This window comes from Stenella coeruleoalba (genome assembly GCF_951394435.1).
Source record: "Stenella coeruleoalba genome assembly, chromosome: 4".
Taxonomy (NCBI): domain Eukaryota; kingdom Metazoa; phylum Chordata; class Mammalia; order Artiodactyla; family Delphinidae; genus Stenella; species Stenella coeruleoalba.
Genome location: NC_137149.1, coordinates 22,549,505 through 22,570,756, shown reverse-complemented (window position 1 = coordinate 22,570,756; position 21,252 = coordinate 22,549,505). Strand labels below are relative to the sequence as shown.

Below are 21,252 nucleotides of genomic sequence, written 5' to 3'. Positions count from 1 at the left end.
ACATAGCAAAGGTAGTGGATTAATCACATGTAAACTAGTAGGAAGGTTAAAAGACAAAAGTAGTAAAATGATCTGTATCTACAATAATCTATATCTACAATAATTAAAGGATACATAAAATAAAAAGATGTAAAATATGACATCAAAGACATAAAATCGGGGGGGGGTGTAAAAATATAAGGCTGTTAGAAGGTGTTTGAGCTTAAGAGATCATCAGCTTAAAATAAGCATACATAAATGTTGTTATATATAAACCTCATGGTAACCACAAACCAAAAACCTATAATAGATACATAAAAAATAAGGAGAAAGGAATCCAAACATAACACTAACAATAGTCATCAAATCATAAGGGAAGAGGGCAAGAGAAGAAGAAAAGAACAAAGAACTACAAAAAAAATAGAAAACAATAAAAAATGGCAATAAATACATACCTATCAATAATTGCTTTAAATGTAAAGGGACTAAATGCTCCAATCAAAGGATATAGAGTTGAATGGATTAAAAAACAAGACCCAAATATATATGCCTACAAGAGACTCATTTCAGATTTAAAACACAGACTGTCAGTGAGGGAATGAAAAAAGATATTCCATGCAAATGGAAACAAAATGAAAGCTGGGATTGCAATACTTGTATTAGACAAAATAGAGTTTAGAACAAAGACTGTAACAAGAGACAAAGGAGGGCTTACATAATGATAAAGGGATCAATCCAACAAAAAGCTATAACATTTGTAAGTATATATGCAAACACCTGTAAGTATATAGAAGCACCTAAATACATAAAGCATATATTAACAGACATAAAGGAAGAAATTGACAGTAACACAATAATAGTAGGGGACAATGGACAGATCATCCAGACAGAAAATCACTAAGGAAACACTGGCCTTAAATGATACATTAGATAAAATTGACTTAATAGATATATATATAGAACATTACATCCAAAAGCAGAATACACATTCTTTTCAAGAGCACATGGAACTTTCTGTAGAATAGATCACATGCTAGGCCACAAAAAAAGTCTCAGTAAATTTAAGAAAATTGAAATCATAGCAAGCATTCTGACCACAATATTGAGACTAGAAATCAACTAAAAGAAAAAAACACAAAAAATAAAAATGTGAATGCTAAACAATATGCCACTAAACAACCAATGGGTCATTGAAGAAATCAAAGAGGAAATTTAAAAATACTTGAAATAAATGAAAATGGAATCGCAGCATTCCAAAATCTATGGGAAGCAGCAGAACAGTTCTAACAGGGAAGGTTATAGAGATATAGGCTTACCCCAGGAACAAGAAAATCTCAAATAAACAATCTAACCTTACACCTAAAGGAACTAGGAAAAGAAGAACAAACAAAACCCAACATCAGTAAAAGGAAGGAAATAATAAAGATCTGAGTAGAAATAAATGAAATAGAGACTAAAAAAACAACAGAAAAAAATCAATGAAACTAATAGCTGGTTTTTGGAAAAGATAAACAAAATTGATGAACCTTAGCTACACTCATCAAGAATAAAAGAGAGAGGGCCCAAATAAATAAAATCAGAAATAAAAGAGGAGAAGGTACAACTGGCATCACAGAAATACAAAGGATCCTAAGAGATTACTAGGAACAGCTATATGCCAACATATTGGGCAAACTATTAGAAATGGAAATATTCCTAGAAATGTATAATCTCACAGATTGAATCAGGAAGAAATAGAAAATCTGAACAGAATAGTAATGAAATTGAATCAGTAATCCAAAAAATTCCAACAAAAAAATTTCCAGGACCAGAAGGCTTCACAGGTGAATTCTCCCAAACATTTAAAGAAGAGTTAACATCTCTTTCGAACTATTCCAAAAAACTGAAGAGGAGAGAACACTTCTAAATTCATTCTATGAGGCCAGCATCAACCTGATACCAAAACCTGACAAAGACACCACAAAAAAAGGAATATTACACGCCAGTATCACTGATGAACATAGATGCAAAAATCTTATAAAAGTATTAGCAAACAGAATTCAACAATACATTAAAAAGATCATACACCATGATCAAGCAGGATTTTTTTTTTTTTTTTGTGGTACGCGGGCCTCTCACTGTTGTGTCCTCTCCCGTTGTGGAGCACAGGTTCCGGACGTGCAGGCTCAGCGGTCATGGCTCACGGGCCTAGCCGCTCCGTGGCATGTGGGATCTTCCCGGACCGTGGCACGAACCCGTGTCCCCTGCATCAGCAGGCGGACTCTCAACCACTGCGCCACCAGGGAAGCCCAATCGAGCGGGATTTTTACCAGGGATGGAAGGATGGTTCAAAATCCACAAATCAATCAATGTTATACACCACATTAACAAAATAAAGGATAAAAATCACATAATCATCTCACTAGATGCCAAAAAAACTTGTGACAAAATTCAACATCCATTTATGATAAAAACTCTCAACAAAGTGGTTATAGAGGGAATGTACCTCAACATAATCAAGGCCGTATATGACAAACCCACAGCCAACATCAGAACCAACCGTGAAGGTTAAAAGCTTTTCCTCTAAGATCAGGAACAAGACAAAGATATGCCCCTCTCACAACATAGTATCAGAAGTCTGAGCCACAGCAATTAGACAAAAAAAAAGGAATAAAAGGAATCCAAATTGGAAAGGAAGAAGCAAAACTGTCACTGTTTGATACTTTATATAGAAACCCCTAAAGGCTCCACCAAAAAAACTATTATAACTAATAAATGAATTCAAAAAAGTTTCAGGATACAAAATCAGTGCAAAAATCAGTTGCATTTCTAGACCCTAGTAATGAACTATCAGAGAAATTAAGAAAAGGATTCCCTTTACAATTGCATCAAAAAGAATAAAATACCTAGGAGTAAACCTAACCAAGAAGGCAAAAGTCTTGTACTCCAAAGACTAAGATATTGATGAAAGAAATTAAAGATTACACAAACAAATGGAAAGATATACTGTGCTCATGGATTGGAAGAATTAATATTGTTAAAATCTCCAGAGTACCCAAGGCAATCTACGGATTCAGTGCAAATCCTATCAAAAAACCAATGACATTTTTCACAGAACTAGAACAAATAACTCTAAAATTTGCGTGGAACCCCAAATAACCAAAACAATTTTGAGAAAGAACAGAGCTGAAGGTATCATGCTCCCTGATTTCATGCAGTCCTACAAAGCTACAGTAATCAAAATATTATGGTACTGGCACAAAAACAGACACATAGAACAATGGAACAGAATAGAGAACACAGAAATAAACCACACTTAGATGGTCAATTAATCTATGACAAAGGAGACAAGAATATAAATTGGGGAATAGACAGCCTCTTTAATAAATGGTGCTTGGAAAACTATATGCAAAAGGATCAAACTGGAGCACTTTCTCATACCATATACAGAAATAAACTCAATATGGATTAAAGACTTAAATGTAAGACCTGAAACCATAAAACTTCTAGAAAAAAACATAGGCAGTACTTTCTTTGACATCAGTCTTAACAATATTTTTTGGATGTATCTCCTCAGGCAAGGAAAACAAACATAAAAAGAAACAAGTAGTACTATATCAAACCAAAAGCTTTTTGAAGAAAACCATCAACAAAATGAAAAGGCAGACTACTGAATGGTAGAAGATATTTGTAAATAACATATCCAATAAGGGTTTGATATCCAAAATATATTAAAAATTCATGAAACTCAATACCATACCAAAAAAAACTCCAATCCATTTAAAAATGGGAAGAGGATCTGAATAGACATTATTCCAAAGAAGACATACAGATGGCCAACAGACACATGAAAAGATGTCTGTCAGAATAGCTACCATCAAAATGACAAGAAATAACAAGTGCTAGAGAGGATATGGAGAAAAGGGAACCCTCATATACTATTGGTGGGATTGTAAATTGGTGCAGCCACTATAGAAAACAGTATGAAGCTTCCTCAAAAACTTAAAAATAGAACTGCCATATCATCCAGCAATTTCACTTCTGAGTATTTACCCAAAGAAAACAAAAACACTAATTCAAAAACATATGTGCAAAAGACCACCCTCAGAATGGGAGAACATATTTGCAAACGAAGCAACTGACAAAGGATTAATCTCCAAAATATACAAGCAGCTCACGCAGCTCAATATCAAAAAAACAAACAACCCAATCCAAAAATGGGCAGAAGACCTAAATAGACATTTCTCCAAAGAAGATATACAGATTGCCAACAAACACATGAAAGGATGGTCAACATCACTAACCATTAGAGAAATGCAAATCAAAACTACAATGAGGTATCACCTCACACTGGTCAGAATGGCCATCATCAAAAAATTTACAAACAATAAATGCTGGAGAGGGTGTGGAGAAAAGGGAACCCTCTTGCACTGTTGGTGGGAATGTTCTCCACTATGGAGAACAGTTAAAAAAAAAACTAAAAAACTAAAAATAGTTTTCGTTTTTCATTTTAGTTTTTAGTTTTTAGTTTTTTAGGTTCCTTAAAAAACTAAAAATAGAACTACCATACAACCCAGCAGTTCCACTACTGGGCATATACCCTGAGAAAACCATAATTCAAAAAGTGTCATGTACCACAATATTCATTGAAGCTCTATTTACAATAGCCAGGACGTGGAAGCAACCTAAGTGTCCATTGACAGATGAATGGATAAAGAAGATGTGGCACGTATATACTATGGAATGTTACTCAGCCATAAAAAGAAACAAAATTGAGTTATTTGTAGTGAGGTGGATGGACCTAGAGTCTGTCATACAGAGTGAAGTAAGTCAGAAAGAGAAAAACAAGTACCATATGCTAACACATATATATGGAATCTAAGAAAACAAAATGGTTCTGAAGAACCTAGGGGCAGGACAAGAATAAAGACGCAGATGTAGAGAATGGACTTGAGGACACGGGGAGAGGGAAAGGTAAGCTGGGACGAAGTGAGAGAGTGGCATTGACATTTATACACTACCAAGTGTAAAACAGGTAGCTAGTGGGAAGCAGCCACATAGCACAGGGAGATCAGCTCAGTGCTTTGTGACCACCTAGAGAGGTGGGATAGGGAGGGTGGGAGGGAGACGCAAGAGGGAGGGGATATGGGAATATATGTATATGTATAGCTGATTCACTTTGTTATACAGCAGAAACTAACACAACACTGTAAAGTAATTATACTCCAATAAAGATGTTAAAATAAATAAATAAAATAATTTTTAAAAATATGTGCAACCCTATGTTCATTGTAGTATTATTTATAATAGCCAAGATATGGAAGCAACCTAAGGTCCATTGATGGATGAATGGATAAAAAGAGTGGTATGTATATACGGTAGAATATTAGCCGTAAAAAAGAGTGAAATCTTGCCATGGAACAGCATGGATGGATCTAGAGAGTATTACGCTAAGTGAAGTAAATAGACAGAGAAAGATAAATTCCATATGATCTCACTTATACATAGAGTCTAAAAAACAAAACAAAACAAAATGTAAACAGACTCGTAGATACTAAGAACAAATGGGTGGTTGCCAAAGGGCAGGGGTGTGGGGGAAATGAGTGAAATACGTGAGGGAGATTAAGAAGTACAAACTTCTGATTATAAAATAAATAAGTCATGGGGATGTAATTTTCGCATAAGGAATATGGCCAGTAATACTGTAACAACTTTGTGTGGGGACAGATGGTTGCTAGACTTCAGGTGTTGATCATTTCATAGTATAAATGTCAAATCACTATTTTATACTCCTGAAGCTAACATAATATTGTATGCCAACTATATTTCAATTAAAAAAATAAGTAGATGAGATATATATAATATACAGATATAGATATACAGATATAGATAATTATAGATATAATTATCAGTAATATATAATTATATACATATATTAATATATAATATATTGCTGATAATATTTTTTTAACCTTTATTGGAGTATAGTTGCTTTACAATGTTGTGTTAGCTTCTACTGCACAGCAAAATGAATCAGCCATACATATACATATATCCCCTCCCTTTTGAATTTCCCTCACAGTTAGGACACCACAGTGCATTAAGTAGAGTTCCCTGTGCTATACAGTATGTTCTCATCAGCTGTCTATTTTATACATAGTATCAATAGTGTATATGTGTCAATCCCAATCTCCCAGTTCCTCCCACCCTACCCGTTTCCCCCATGGTATCCATATATTTGTTCTCTACGTCTGTGTCTCTATTTCTGCTTGGCAAATAAGGTCATCTATACCATTTTTCTAGATTCGACGTATATGCGTTAATATACAATATTTGTTTTTCTCTTTCTGACTTACTTCACTCTGTATGACACTCTAGGTCCATCCATGTCTCTACAAATTACCCAGTTTTGTTCCTTTTTATGGCTGCATAGTATTCCATTGTATATATGTACCACATCTTCTTCATCCATTTTACGCCACTTTTAAAAAAATTTATCAAGAACTCCCATATATATTATCTCTTTAATATTCCTCATCATAATTCTATGAGTTAGATAATTGTCTCGACTTTAATAAATGAAGGGAAAAGTTCAGAGAGATGATATGTATTATCTATCAATAACAACCATATTAGGAGTAGTAATAGTAGCAGCATCAATAATAGAGGGATGGCAACTAATAACTGTTGAACACATACAATCATGAGAGGGTCTCTGAATAATATGTATATCTGTTTATACCCAAAAAAACATTGAGACTGTGAACATGATGGGGCAGAGCTTCCAGATATCAGCTACACTATTAAGAAAAGATTTTGCTGTGGATCCAGCAGTACTATGGAAGGGTGGGGAAAGATTTGGTGTGGTAGAGTAAAAAGAGTACCCAATATGGAATCAGGTGATCTATATCCTTAACCTTGGATCCACCACTAATTTTATCTTTGAAAATGGGCAAGTCATTTCTCCTTAGTTTCTTCATGTGTAAAAGAATTGTTGACTAAGATCCTTTACAGGTCTACCATATAGTGTTACTTTTTGCCTCACTGAGGTGGGCACTCAACTACCAGAGTCTGGGGGAGGGGGAGAGAGGAATACAAGAATGTGAACTTAAATAAGAATGAGAAAGAAAAGGAGGACAAGGAGAAGAAAAGAAGTCCATTAAATACTCATAGCATGAAAAATACTTTATAGGATATAACAATTAAAACTCTGATTCAAAATAGCTTTACCTGTCATTAGTAGGGGGTTTTATCTGTTTTTCAATGGAAGGGCAAATTACAGATTTACTTTACCATGATATCCATTTTTGAAGAATAATCACTATCTTTGGGGAATCTAAGACTTAAAGATTGAAAAGTTTTGTATTTTGAAGACCAAAGATATATCTGAAAAACAACAATCTGTTTCTTTCAATATATGTTCTTGCATAGTTTCACTTAAACAGAATGTCCTTCTTTTGACAACTGGTGAACTACATCCCTGAGGGGTAAAGGGAGATGTATTTTATGTACTAGATACTACTTCCTTTGATACATGAAGAATAAACTTTTCATTTAACTTCCTTTTTCTAGGTGACATTTTTTGCTGATTTATTGCAGCTAAAGGATATATATAAGTATGTATTTATGTAATCTCAGAAGCTTCTTGCTAGTTGTAAGGTGGTAAAGAAACTACTTTCCATCATTTAATTCTCTCATGTCTAAAGGAGTAGTTTTACCTTTTGAATGCTAAAGGAAGATATCTTCTCAAGGCCATGCTCTACCTGATATATTTTTTTAAATTATGTATTTCAGGCCCTGCTTGATACTCAGAATCTTTTGCGTGCACAAATCACAAATTTTACGTTCAACCTGGGATTTTCAGGGAAATTTTACCATACAGGTAAGAAAAAGGAGATTAACTATTCTCATTAAAGCCTCTCTGACCACTCTTTTTAAAATTATGACCCCTCTTCTTCACACCTTCCCGTATTCCCTGTGTCTCTCCCCTACTTTATTTTCTTCATATTATTCAGTTTCATTTAACCTATTATTTTTTCACCTTTACAAAATGTTAATAGTTGGAAAGTTTATTCACCATATTATTATTTAATGGGCTTTTTTTCTATTGAACTATAATTTACATATATAAAACTGCATAAGTAATAGGTATAGTGCTCAATGAATTTTCACAAAGTGTACAGAGCTCCATAACCAGCATGCAGATCAAGAATGAGATACTTCCGGAAACTCACACACCCCCTCCCTTGTGCTGCCTTAGTCACTAGCTTCCCTCAAAGAAAACCACTATCCTAACTTCTAATATCATAAATTAGTTTGCCTGGCTTTGAGATGTGTATAAAAGGAATCATATAGTATGGACTCTTCTATATACAGCTTGTTTTGTTCAACATTATTTTGGTTTTGCAGACATCATTGTGTATAGTTGTAATTTTTTCATCGTCATTGTTCTGTAGTATTCCATTTTTTGAATTTACCAGAATTTCTTTATTCCATTCCTCCAATGTGGATGGTTGGGTTGTTTCCAGTCTTTGGCTTTTTTTTTGCATAGTTGTGTTAAGAACTTTTTTGTACCTGTCCTTCAGAGGACATATGTATTCTTTTCTGTTGGTTATCAACCAGGAGTAGAATTGCTAGTTATGTGGTACATTTATGATCAGCTTTAGTAGAAAATGCCAAACAGATTTTCAGAGTGGTTGTACCAGTTTTTATTTCCAACAGTATGTAAGTTTTCCTGTTGCTCTACATTCTCACCAGTATTTAATATTATTTGTCTTTTTAACTTTAGCCTTTCTGGTGGGCAGTAGAGATATAATATTATGTATGACTTGAATGTACATTTCACTAAGTAGTGAAACTGAGCTTCTTTCATATATTTATTGACCATTTGGATATCTTCTGTTTTGAAATACCTCAGTGGTTTTTTTTTATTGAGTTGTCTGCTTTTACTTATTGATTTGTAGAAATTCGTTATATACTCTTAATGAGCCCTTTGTCCCTTATCTGTGTTGCAAATACTTTCTCCTAATGTGTGGTTTATCTTTTTTACATTCCTACTGGTATTTTTTGATGAACAAACATCTTAATGTAGTCCAATTTATCTTTTTTTTCCTTTTTTGTGTCTTTTTAAAGACATCTCTGCATGCCACAAGATCATGAAAATATGTTCCTACATGCTTAAAATGTATCTATCTGAGATCCATCTGGAATTGATTTTTGTGTATGTGTGAGATAAGGGCCAAGATACCTTCTTTTTTTCCATAAACATGTCAAGTTGGTACCAAGTATTGAAAAGACCATCCTTTTCTCACTGTTCCATGGTATCATCATTGTCGCAAATTAGATGACCATATATATGTGGACTCTGTTTCTGTACTCTCCTGTCCATTGGTTCCATTTGTGTCATCATACTGTCTTATTTACTGTAACTTTATAATTAATTTTAATATCTGCTATTGTAAGTCCTCTAAGTTTGTTCATCTTCTTCAAGATTGCCTTGGCAATTCTTGGTCCTTTGCATTTTTATGTAAATTTTAAAATCAGCTTACCAATATCTACAAAGAACCTCAATTTTTTATTTAAATTTTTTAAAATTTTATTTAAATTTAAAGCCTTTAATTTTTATTTAAATTACTTTAAATCTATTAATTAGTTTGGGGAGAATTGCTGTCCTAAATATTGAGTCTTCCTATTCTTGAACACATTTAGGTCCTCGTTAACTACACTTGATACAACTTTATTGTTTTTATATTAATTCCTTGGTGGGGTTTTTGATGCAATAGTAAATGGTGTCTTTTTTTAAAGTTTTCCATTTCTCTTTTGATAGTATAATAATATAATTGATTTTGTGTACTGATCTTGTATTTAGCAACCTTGCTACATTCACTTATTAATTTTATAGTTTATAGATTCTTTTGGATTTTCTACCTATTCAGTCATATAATTTTTGAATAGTAAAAATTTTATTTCTTCCTTTCTAAGCTTTATGAATTCTTTTTCTTTTCCTTGCCTATTGCACTAGCTTGGATCTCCCATAAACAATAAAGATGGTGATAGTAACACTCATATCTTGTTCCTAACCTCAGGGGAAATCCTTCAGTAATTTTCTTCCTGTTCTTTGAGGGGAATTCTTTCAATGGACAGTTTTATAGAAAGTCTTTATTAGCTTAAGAAAGCTCCCTTCTATTCCTAGATTTCTAATGTTTTATTATGAATGGATGTTGAATGTACTTTATTTTTAAATTATCTGTTGTCTTTCTTCCCTCACTAAAATGAACACTCTACAAAGGCTTTACTGCTGTAACACCAGCAAGTAGGACAGTGCCTATTGAAAAAAAAATGAATTAATGAATAAATGATTGAATGAAAATAAAGTTACCTTTATTTTAACTATTAGTATTTATATGGAACAAGGTCAGAGAATAAAATTTGACCATGTTGTGTTATGAAAGAAAATCACTCTAAATATTAAGAATAATTAAAACTTTTTCCCAAACGTAATAGAAATATAATAAAGCACTCCTGGCAACTCAGTTTTTTGCCCAGTGATGAATGCTAAAGAATGACTGTAGCCAGTGGCTCTCCTTCATTCTTGTTTCTGAAAGATTTGACCTCTTTCCTTACTTGGGTACTTCCCACAGCTCACAGTAGGTATATCCTCTCTCTAAGCCAGGAACAGTAGAACACAGGAGGAATCTGAGGAAAAGGCTTGAATGAGTTTTGTTGTCTGTATAAGACCTGCAAGCTTCCACAAAAACTTAGCTAGACTTGTCTAAAACCAGTAAAATCAGTTTTCAATGGGAACAGATATAAAATTTAATACTCTGAATCCTTCAGAAATTAAATATTGTAAAGTTTAATTGAATCACACAGCCTTCCTTTCTAAATGAGTAACTCCTTTTTCTATTAAAAATTCTATTTTATTCAGTCTTTAAGGGAAGGAGAAAAACAGCACTGTCATACTAGTAAGACTTCATTTCAGGAGAGGGTTTCATCTTGTTTGATGTACTTTACTTTTTGAAAGATTTGTGCATTTTGTGAGAAATAGAGAGATGAAAGAATAAAAATTATAGTTCCCTTTTAGTGAGCAGCGCCATATTCTAGGTACTTAGCTAAGCACTTTTCATGTACCTTTTCATTGAATCCTAGGAGTTAAAGAATGTGTTACCTTGTTTTCTAGATAATAACATAGAAACTTAGAGGGGCCCAAGGTCATATAGCTACTTAAGTGTCAAAAAATACTCTTAAGGTCAGTCAGAGCCCAAGTCTTATATATTAGGAAAAAAAAATGGGTTTTTATCATTTAATTGGCAATCCTTGATTAAGGAAGCTGAATGGCAAAAGGCTCCTTCCCCTTATCTATAGGTTCTTTAGGTTTGTATATTTTCCCAAATCACTGAGAACCAATAGTATTTGTAAATTCTATCACAGAATTAATTAACAATGTGAAGAGCAATGTTACATGAATTAGTAAATGCTAATCTTATTGCTAAACTCCACATTTGGTCAGTGAATGATGGTTAAGGGTCCTGAATTTAGAGTTGTGTAATCTGGGTTAGATTTCAGGTTCTGAATTCAGGTTCTATCCCAGTATTCCCAGTGACTTGTAACAAATTACTTTGCCTCTCCAAATATCAATTTCCTTATCTATAAAATGGCGTTAGCAGTAGCCCCTAGCGCATAGGGTTGTAGTGAGAATTAAATGAGACTATACTTGAAAAACACTTAAGACAGTCTCAATCAATAATGGTTTTTAATGTAATATCAGAGTAGGAAATACTACAGATAAAATACTGAAGAGACATGTTATTTAAATAGATATATAATAAAATAATAATTTGCATTAACTATAAAATTTCAGTGTAGTTTTGTAACAACTTAAGAAATGACACTTAAAATTGAGGACTTTGACTTCTAGTTCTTCTCTCTCCAGTTCTGGCAAAAGTGTGTAAAGTGGAGGAATAAGGGAGTAGCAAGAGGCCAGCACAATCCAACCATGAATAACTGTTTCAACTTTTTTATCATGATGTTTAAAGTGTTAGGCAACAGACACTTGTTCTCAATATATTAATTCTGACGTAAAACATCCCCAAAGTAGGATTAAAGGAAATCAGATAAGAGAGAGTTATAAAGAAAAAAGGAAAGGCATACAATTATGCCTACCATGATTTTATATGTCTGTCAGAGGGCAGACATTGTTTGTCCGACTCTTGCATGATTAAAATGTATGAATATTTTAATAGCAGATTTCACCATGATATTCAGGAAAGGACACCAAATACCTGAGCAATCTTTCCAAAGAATTCTGAAATCTGTTGTGCTGTCCTCATAAATAAACTTTGGGTAAAGGCCAACTAGAAAAATGAATAAAGAGATAAGAAGAAGGATGCAGGGAAAGACAGGAGTTATAGGAGACGGGAAATAGAGATTAAAGGTAGTAGGAAGGATGACTTTTCATAAACTAGGAAATCTCAGCTCACTTTTCCCAGGGGAGGTGGAAATCAGAAATGAACTGATCACTGGGAAACCCCAAGAGACATCTGCCTAGTTTCAGTATGGGAAACTAAAACTGCAACAAGTAACTGACTGTAATCTTAACTAATAAGGTGTCCTGAGGACATACAAAATGTTAAACAAGAGGAGAGTATGTAAGTAGAGATGTTTAATTGCAGGGAAACCAAATGACATAATCCTTATGTAAAAACAAAACAACAACAACAAAAAAAAACCCAACATGTATTTAAGCATCACCAGTCGCACATAGCTAATATTTCTTTACCAGGGCCGCCTTATTTATCACCTGAAAGGTAGCAGGACGCAAGACTTCGCCATGATTGGGGTCATCAGATATTCTAAGCCCCTACCTCCATTTTCCTATTCCTTTGCATTCCTCTCTGGATGGCTTCCCAGAGCTGTAAGATAATCACTCAGAAGCCCCAAGAATGCTCGATGTGGGTGACTCGTTTATCAGGCCAGTCAGTTAATATAATGGCTTGATCAGTTCTTACATTCTTTTTTTTTTTTTTTTTTTGCGGTACGCGGACCTCTCACTGTCACTGTTGTGGCCTCTCCCATTGCGGAGCACAGGCTCCGGACGCGCAGGCTCAGCGGCCATGGCTCACGGGCCCAGCTGCTCCGCGTCATGTGGGATCTTCCCGAACCGGGGCACGAACCCGTGTCCCCTGCATCGGCAGGCGGACTCTCAACCGCTGCGCCACCAGGGAAGCCCAGTTCTTACATTCTTAAATACAGTGTCCCCTCTGCCACATAACACTCATGTCAGTGCCCCCCCCCATACAGTATTATAGTGAAAAAAGAAAAAAAAAAACCTCACAGAGACATGTAGAAGAACAGGAGCAAGAAATACAGGAGGGAAAGACATGGGCATTTTAGGTTACCCAGTATGTGCCAGGACTGTATAGACACTTCCTCCCAAATAGAATAAGATAGGTATTGCTATCCGTATGTTTTGCCTACATGAATACCAATAGTAAAGGGGTTATGTGACTTGCCCACAATCACACTGTTGGAAACTACAAATAAACTAAAAATTTCTGACTCAAAAGGCTATACTTGTTCAACTATACTGTGGTAACATGAGTGTATGATGAAGAGGAAAAAATAAGAGAAATAAAACAGATTCAAGTTAAAGATGCCCTTTACAGAGAGAGAAAAAGTTCCTTCATATCAACAGAGTATTGCTACTTAAGTGTATGAAAGTGAAACTGAAGACTTTCCGTGTTGAGAGATTATTTTCTTCCACTCAGTCTATGTCACTGATTCTGTTCTTCCTGCGTACAGTGGAGCAGCCTTAACAGCCTCATACTACAGCTTTATCTTTGGTCTCCTTCACTGCACAGTAAATCATAGGATCTGATTCTTCTCCTATCAATAGGCTCTGCCTTCCTTCTCTTGGAAAATTAAATGAAAGAAGAGTGGTAACAAGCACCGGCTCAGTTGGCTGAGCCGGGGAAGCAGTCGATCCTCCATCTTTAGCCCCTAGCGCCCTATCAGAACCAGTCACATGAGAACTGCTATTGAAAATATGAGAGGAGGTTTTTTTTCTCCACAAAGAAGGGACATCATTTGAAGAAACCCCTGTTCTAGGACCTTACTGGATCCAGTGTTGTGGCTGAAATTAAAGTGTGGCTGCATCATTCTGTGATGATTAATATCATTTTATGATATGCCAGGACAGGTACCTTACACTGCTCTCATTTCGTGCTTTATTAAAGAAACTCTGCCTGGGGAAATACAAAAAGAGACTCCTACCCCCTCACATAAGTTAGAGAACTGTGTGATTTCTCACACTCAGCTAAACTGCAGGTCGTGGAAAATGGAGGAATTAAAACAAGCTCAAATACGAAAAATCAGAGCAACAACAACAAAGCTGACTCTCAAGGAAACACAGGTCTCTTGATGGAAAGTTTGCTTCCAAGAACTTGAGAGAAAGGGCAGACATGAGGAATATAAGTAGCACCAAGGAGCGGGGTGGTACTTGGATTGTTTTACAGTGACTTCACCACTTCTCACCTTCTTTCTATCACTGTCTTTGCTTTCTCTTTCCTTCAGTTTTCTCTCATTTTCTCAATAATTCCTACATTTCCCTTTTTTCTCCTTTTTATGCCTTAGTTTTCACTAAATATGTACTGAGTACCTTCTTCTCAGACTTAAGGAGTAACCCAAATAAATTATGGAATTATTTTGTTGCAATTGTTGTGTCACAACTCATGTCTAATGATCAACCATTAGAGCTCTGCTGCACATTTCCTCACTCGTATTCCCTTGACTACATTCCCGGCTTATCCCCCATTCTCTCCAAACTGCAAATTATATAAATATCCTAAACGTTAGAAGTTCTAAAGTTCTTTGGAATGGTTGTGTACTTCCATCTTGCAGTGATTTTATATCCATGTCTCATGTTTTAAAACTTTAAAAAGAGTTGTATCACAGTCTCTGGTTTTTCCCCAAGTAACAGATTTTCCTTTGTTACATTTCATGTTCCAAGTCTTATATGTATCTAAGATACTATAAATGGTACCTTCTAAATATATATATACGATTACATAATTAGATGCACGGATGGATGGGTGGATGGACAGATAGATATACAGATAAACAGGCAATCAATATAACTAAAATTAATTGAATAATCTTTCTCCTCTCCCCCACCCCCCACCCAAGGAACTGAAGAGGAAGATGAAGGGGATGACCGTCTTTTGAGGTCTGTGGATGAGTTCTGGTGGTTTCCACATATGTGGAGCCACATGCAGCCCCACCTCTTCCATAATGAGTCATCTTTGGTGGAGCAGATGATTCTTAACAAAAAATTTGCCTTAGTAAGTAACTCACTTTGAACACTACATTGAACTAATGTGCACTGACTACAGAAATGACCAGCTTTTTATACTGAGAATGTCTTAGAGGTTTTTGGCATATTGGCACTTTTTAAGCAGGCTTTTCTATGTGATCATTAGAACAATTTGGTAGTGCATCCTTTCAGTATGTGACTTTTGACTTTGTATTGGGTGCTTATCACTATGCTTAATGCTTTGAGGGGTCTACTTTAAAAGGAACTTCGCAAGACACTCACAGGACTCAGTTGCATGACATTATGGTCAGAGCTCATAAAAGATGGTTCCCATCCAGAAGGAGCTTCCTGCTGCACTGCAAAAGAAAAATATACACATAAAACAAGTCTCCACATAGAAAGCAAACTTATGGTTACCAAAGGGGATGGGGGAGGGATAAAGTAGGAGTTTGGGATTAGCAGATACAAACTACTATATATAAAATAGATAAACAACAAGGTTTTACTGTATAACACAGGGAACTATATTCAATATCCTGTAATTAACCATAACAGAAAAGAATATGAAAAATAATATGTGTATATATATGTATAATTGAATCACTTTGCTGTACACCACAAACTAACACAACATTGTAAATCAACTATAGTTCAATCTTTTAAAAAAGGCTCCATAAAATGAGATATTCCAGGACCTAGTACCAAACTGTGTAGACATAAAACCTACAGTTCAGAGAAGTAAGTGTCACTGGGAGTGCCCAGGGAAATGTTGTGCAAATAGGAGTTTAGGTACACTCTGAAATAAGAATAAGATTTAAGCATCAGGGAGAATTTGTAGTTAAATGAGGCTGAGGGAAAACACCAGCTAGGAGACCATATTGTGGGTATGAGGTAATGAAGAGTCGATCCAGAAAGGCAACAGAATTGGGAAGAAAACTATTTCAGAGACATCAATACCTATAACATAGGATGGAACATTCACTTGACTGAGCAGGATACACTGTTTTATACTATAGGGATTCTGATTCTGGACAGGGGAATTTACAGTAAAAGCTCTAATACATACAGTACATTGTAAAATGTGCTTGTGATGAGCGGAGACGGTATAGAGTGATTAACAAGCCAATAAGGCTTATGTTTGGGGTGGGGAGGATATTTTATCTTTGTTTCTATGAATTATTCTAATGGGCACACAAACATGTGGAGGGAGTCCAGACAAGTAATTGTTTATTTATCCAGCATTCTCCCTCCCCGGGCAGGGAGTACTTTGGGGGCAGGAACTATCTTCTGTCTATCACAGTTCCTAGCTCATAAACGTACTCCATGAGTATGTGTAGTATAAATGATCAAGGCAGCAGAAATTACCACTCAAAAAGCAAGTGAAGTGTAATATATCTTTATTTATTACAGCATTTCTCTTATTTGCAAACCCCAAAACTTACATTACAATGTTCACAGATTATGTTGTTAATAAATCTAAAACCATCAAATCATGTTTCTAGGTAAATTCTACTAAATGTAGCCTAAACCTAGGGTGCAAAATAATTAAAATACACTACACTGCTTAATTTGGATATGAGTTGGAAAATTCTAAAATATAACCACTCCATTGACAGACAGAAAATGTTTCTCTAGAGATTTGAAGTCCTGACCCCAAAACTAGAAATGACTGATTTGAAGTATAATCTGCTCAATTTTGAGATTTCCTACACATATACGCCTTTCCTAATGTTATAGTTCCTAAACCCTGAAGATATACTAATTCCATACATACCTGCCCTTAACATATTTATACTCTAAAATGGCATAGAGAGATTGTGGCTCTACTCTGTGGAAACGAGCACGTGTTACATCTCCCTTGGCTGGCCACCCAGCCATGTTAACTATTAGTTCTTTTGGCTAATCAGAATTTAAGAAAGTACTGATGCCCACTTGCCCACTTATCATGGAATGTATTCTATATAAACTTCTAAAGCCCCAAGATGTTTTAGTTGAAACACATGATACCTTACTCAAATTTGTACAAGAAAAGGTTAGAATTTATAAAGTATATTGCTTTTCCCATGAGGATATAGAAGACCAAATACTTATGGGTAGTATCAGGAGCTCATACTTACCTTTTAACTTCAGTCTATTCCCCCAAATAGACAGCCTCAAGTATACCTTTGCCAGGCATTGATATTTTGTCAAGAAAGCAAGAATAGTGTCCTACATGCTAATATTATGTATATATTTTGACAGTATTTGCAAACTCCTGTGAGATGGAGAGGCAGTATTTTTTCACCAAAAGTATAAACAGGAATAGTAAACAGCATGTAAAAGTGGGTAAACATTGCCACAGTTTGTAATACAGAGCACTAAAAATCCCCTCAATGCAGCAAACATTAATTCTATGATCTTCAGAAGTCTAAAAGACTGCCAATATTAGCAACATTAATCAGCAAGAGAGGATGTGGAGAAGAAAATTACTTTGTAGTTTATTTTTAAATCTGTGGAGAAAGAGAGGAATTTGTAAAAGAAGAAACGTACCAATAAAAGATAAACTAAGAAGTGAGGAGGAATACTTTTAGGTTTTTTGTTATTGTTGTTTAGGTAGTCTTCAAAGAAACAGTTTATCAAGGCAGATTTGATGAAAGACATGACATTCACTGTTATATTCTCCTGAAAATAGAACATTATCTAAAATAATGGTATTCTGTTATGACTTGGATGAATGAATCAATGCATGCCAATATTATGGTTATACCTAACAAACATAAATACTTGAAAGTACATACAGTAAGAACCGATGCACAGGAGTTATACATTTTTTGGAATTCTCAACTACAGAGCATCATGAATTGAAAGAATAATTCAAAATTGAAATTTAGTCATTCTTAACCTCAAGTGCCAAGCAGAGGATAGTTCTTAAAAATGTCATTCCTAGCTTCTGGTTGACAACCCAAATTATGGTCCTTGAGGCAGTAGAGAACACTCATAAAAGTTTAATCAAATACAGAACTGGTCTGCTTTTTTGTCAGGAGAGGACACACATGAAAAGAGGTTGAATCCAGGGTCAGTCCCTCCCCAGCCATAACAACGTGAAAGAGAACAGAAGCATTTGGGAACAGTGATTAGTACATAACACACATTCAGTAGATAACAGCTGGTGTTTTTATTATCATTCTATTCAGTATCATAAAACTGCCATCTTCAGTTTTTACCTAGGTTCCTGAGGTGTTTAGAGTGACAGGTAAAAGGGACAAAAATCCTCAAGTTTAAAAGCTTATTTTGGGGCTTCCCTGGTGGCGCAGTGGTTGAGAGTCCGCCTGCCGGAGTCCGCCTGCCGATGCAGGGGACACGGGTTCATGCCCCAGTCCGGGAAGATCCCACATGCCGCAGAGCGGCTGGGCCCGTGAGCCATGGCTGCTGAGCCTGCGCATCCGGAGCCTGTGCTCCGCAACGGGAGAGGCCACAACAGTGAGAGGCCCGCGTACCGCAAAAAAAAAAAAAAAAAAAAGCTTATTTTGTATTGGAAAGACATTTGGTTCGTGTGAATTCTACACATTTTCTAATGCGTGTTAACTCTTTTACTTCCCACTAAGGCGTTAGGGTTACGAAGCTGCTTTGCTGCTAAATTTAAAGATGTAATAAGAAAAGTTCAAGTGTTTTATTTTCTTTTTTTATATATTCTGTATTATTTCCTTTAATTCTTACAGCAACCCTGAATTGTAAGTATATTTATTCTCACACTATAGAGAAGAAAACTGAAAAGTCAGAGAAATACAGTGACGCACTCATGATGATAAAGCTCACTAGTCGTAGAATTTAAAACCAGAAATCCTGGGGACTTCCCTGGAGGTCCAGTGGTTAAGACTCCATGCTTCCACTGCAGGGGGTGCGGGTTCCATCCCTAGTCGGGGGAATTAAGATCCCACAGGGCACGTGGCGCAGCCGAAACAAACAGAAAACCCGAGAAATCCTGGTTTTCTAAAATTGCATAAATTGTGATCTCCAAGTTTCCTCACTAGACTCCCAAACCAATTCACACATGTAAGTCTAGATTTCTCTTTTGCCTGGTAATCCAAGGGAGTATCTGGTAATTCTGCTAACATAAGAGGAATTGAGCACTAGAGGTGGAACTAATAGGGCAACTTTTCCCTTAGGTTCCCAAAGGTTCCCTACAGTAGGCAGAGGTTCTACAATGTTGGGAAGGGAGACAAACAACTGAATCTGAGGAACTTTCCACATGACTATCATTTATCATGTATGGATATAGAGTCTACTCTTATTCAAAGAAACTATTTTGGAGGAATTCTGCCTCAACTCTCGTCTCACTAGATCTAAGAACCAGCAGTATTGTGCTGATATTGCATTTCTAAATTGGGTCACGTTCTGCTTTTTTCCACCAGCTCGGAAGCTCTAAATTTAAAGATGAGCATGCGTGTTTCCCAATGAAGGAACTGAAAGACATACAAAGAAGCAACTGGGTGTTCACACAAGACTAGAGGCCACAGATAAAATGTAATATTCACATGAGTGATTGAGTTAGAGGACACTTAAATACTTTTCCAGCTCAGAGAATCTGAGACTCTGATGTAAGACTCTTTAGTTGGGCCTTCTCTATCACCATCTACAGCCAAACACCTGCTATTTTCATTGAGTTTTAGCAAACACATCTGACCTATTAATCCTTTTGCACAATGTGGACACTTCTGTCTCACAAGGGAATTTGATGTCTGTTTTAATTTACTTTGAAAGCTCTGTCTAATTGCTTACTGTGGAAGGTCAAACAAATCCTTTAAGCAAACTTGCATTTGATGATTACAGCCATCAGGAAATAGAGCTTTAGAGGTTGACTAGAAAAATATTTTTAGTTATCAAATATGGGCTAATTAAAATGAAATTTCAACGGGATTTTTTTGAAAGGTACCATTTTTGAGGCAAAGATTGTAATGTTAATTATTGACCTACAACACAGTAGAAATATCTATTATACAGTTTTTTAAATTCCATTGGAAAAATAAAGTAACTTATTGCATTTAAACCTCAAAAAATATCATCAGTATATATACTCTCAGTTGGAGAACTGGATTTACATTTTAGTGAATTATGGTAGTTTAATTTTTAGAGATAAAATAATTAGTAGAAATTTTATCATAGAACTCATTGCCAATAGCAATGATACTTAGCACTGTTTACAGACAATACCATTAAAATTGGTAGTAGTGAAACAATGTTCCCGATCCTGAAAACATAAAATCTTGCCCAGGATTGTACTTTTTGATTGTATTATCATTATTCTTTCAAACAGTGTCCTTTTCCCCCCTCTTTTCCAAGTTCAGCAGAACCCACTAATTTACATTAGCTGAAATGTCTAGTATCAGTTATCCAGCTCTTTAGGTGAGTGAGCACATTAACTTTTCTAAAATGGAAATAAAGATTATAGTATCAAATATAATTTAAAATATATTGAAAGACTTGCTGGCTTAAGGAATATATAATAATCCTTTGATTAGTTTGCTTGCCAGCTAGAGAATGAATGAATGTTATCATTTTTACTTCAGAGAAGCACTTTATAAAAAAGGGACATTAGATTTTCATTTTATTGATACTGAAAACAAAGTATAATTCTAATAGTCCTAATAGAAATAGAGCTCAAATCAGGATGCACAAAGTCTAGTCTGAGCTGCTAGACAACTTTTGGACTAATGCAAACTGCACAGTTAAGAAAGACACTAGCCATTGTTCAGAGCAGGATGGCCAATATGGTGAAGTATATAATTTACTTCACAAAAAGAATATCTGAAGGAACTTGGAGAGGGCAAGAAATAGAAGAGAACACTAAGGGATATATTATCAGGGTTAATATTAAACTGAAAAGTACTGGTGTGTCAATGCCAGTTATTACAATATTGAAAAGCGTCAATACCCCCAGTACCACCTCAGAACCTCCCGGTGCATGTCGCAAACCTCCCAACTGAAGGGGCCTGGCTCGTGGTCTC

At 35.4% G+C, this 21,252-nt stretch overlaps 1 protein-coding gene across 1 annotated transcript in view; it reads left to right on the top strand.

Annotated features, from left to right (window-relative positions):
- NDST3 (N-deacetylase and N-sulfotransferase 3) overlaps nt 1–21,252 on the top strand; it is a 137,746-nt gene that overhangs the window by 36,218 nt on the left and 80,276 nt on the right. Inside the window, exons 2-3 of the mRNA XM_079919970.1 lie at nt 7,753–7,840; nt 15,142–15,296. Of these exons, the coding sequence (XP_079776096.1) occupies nt 7,753–7,840; nt 15,142–15,296 (243 nt within the window). The remainder of the gene's footprint in view (nt 1–7,752; nt 7,841–15,141; nt 15,297–21,252) is intronic.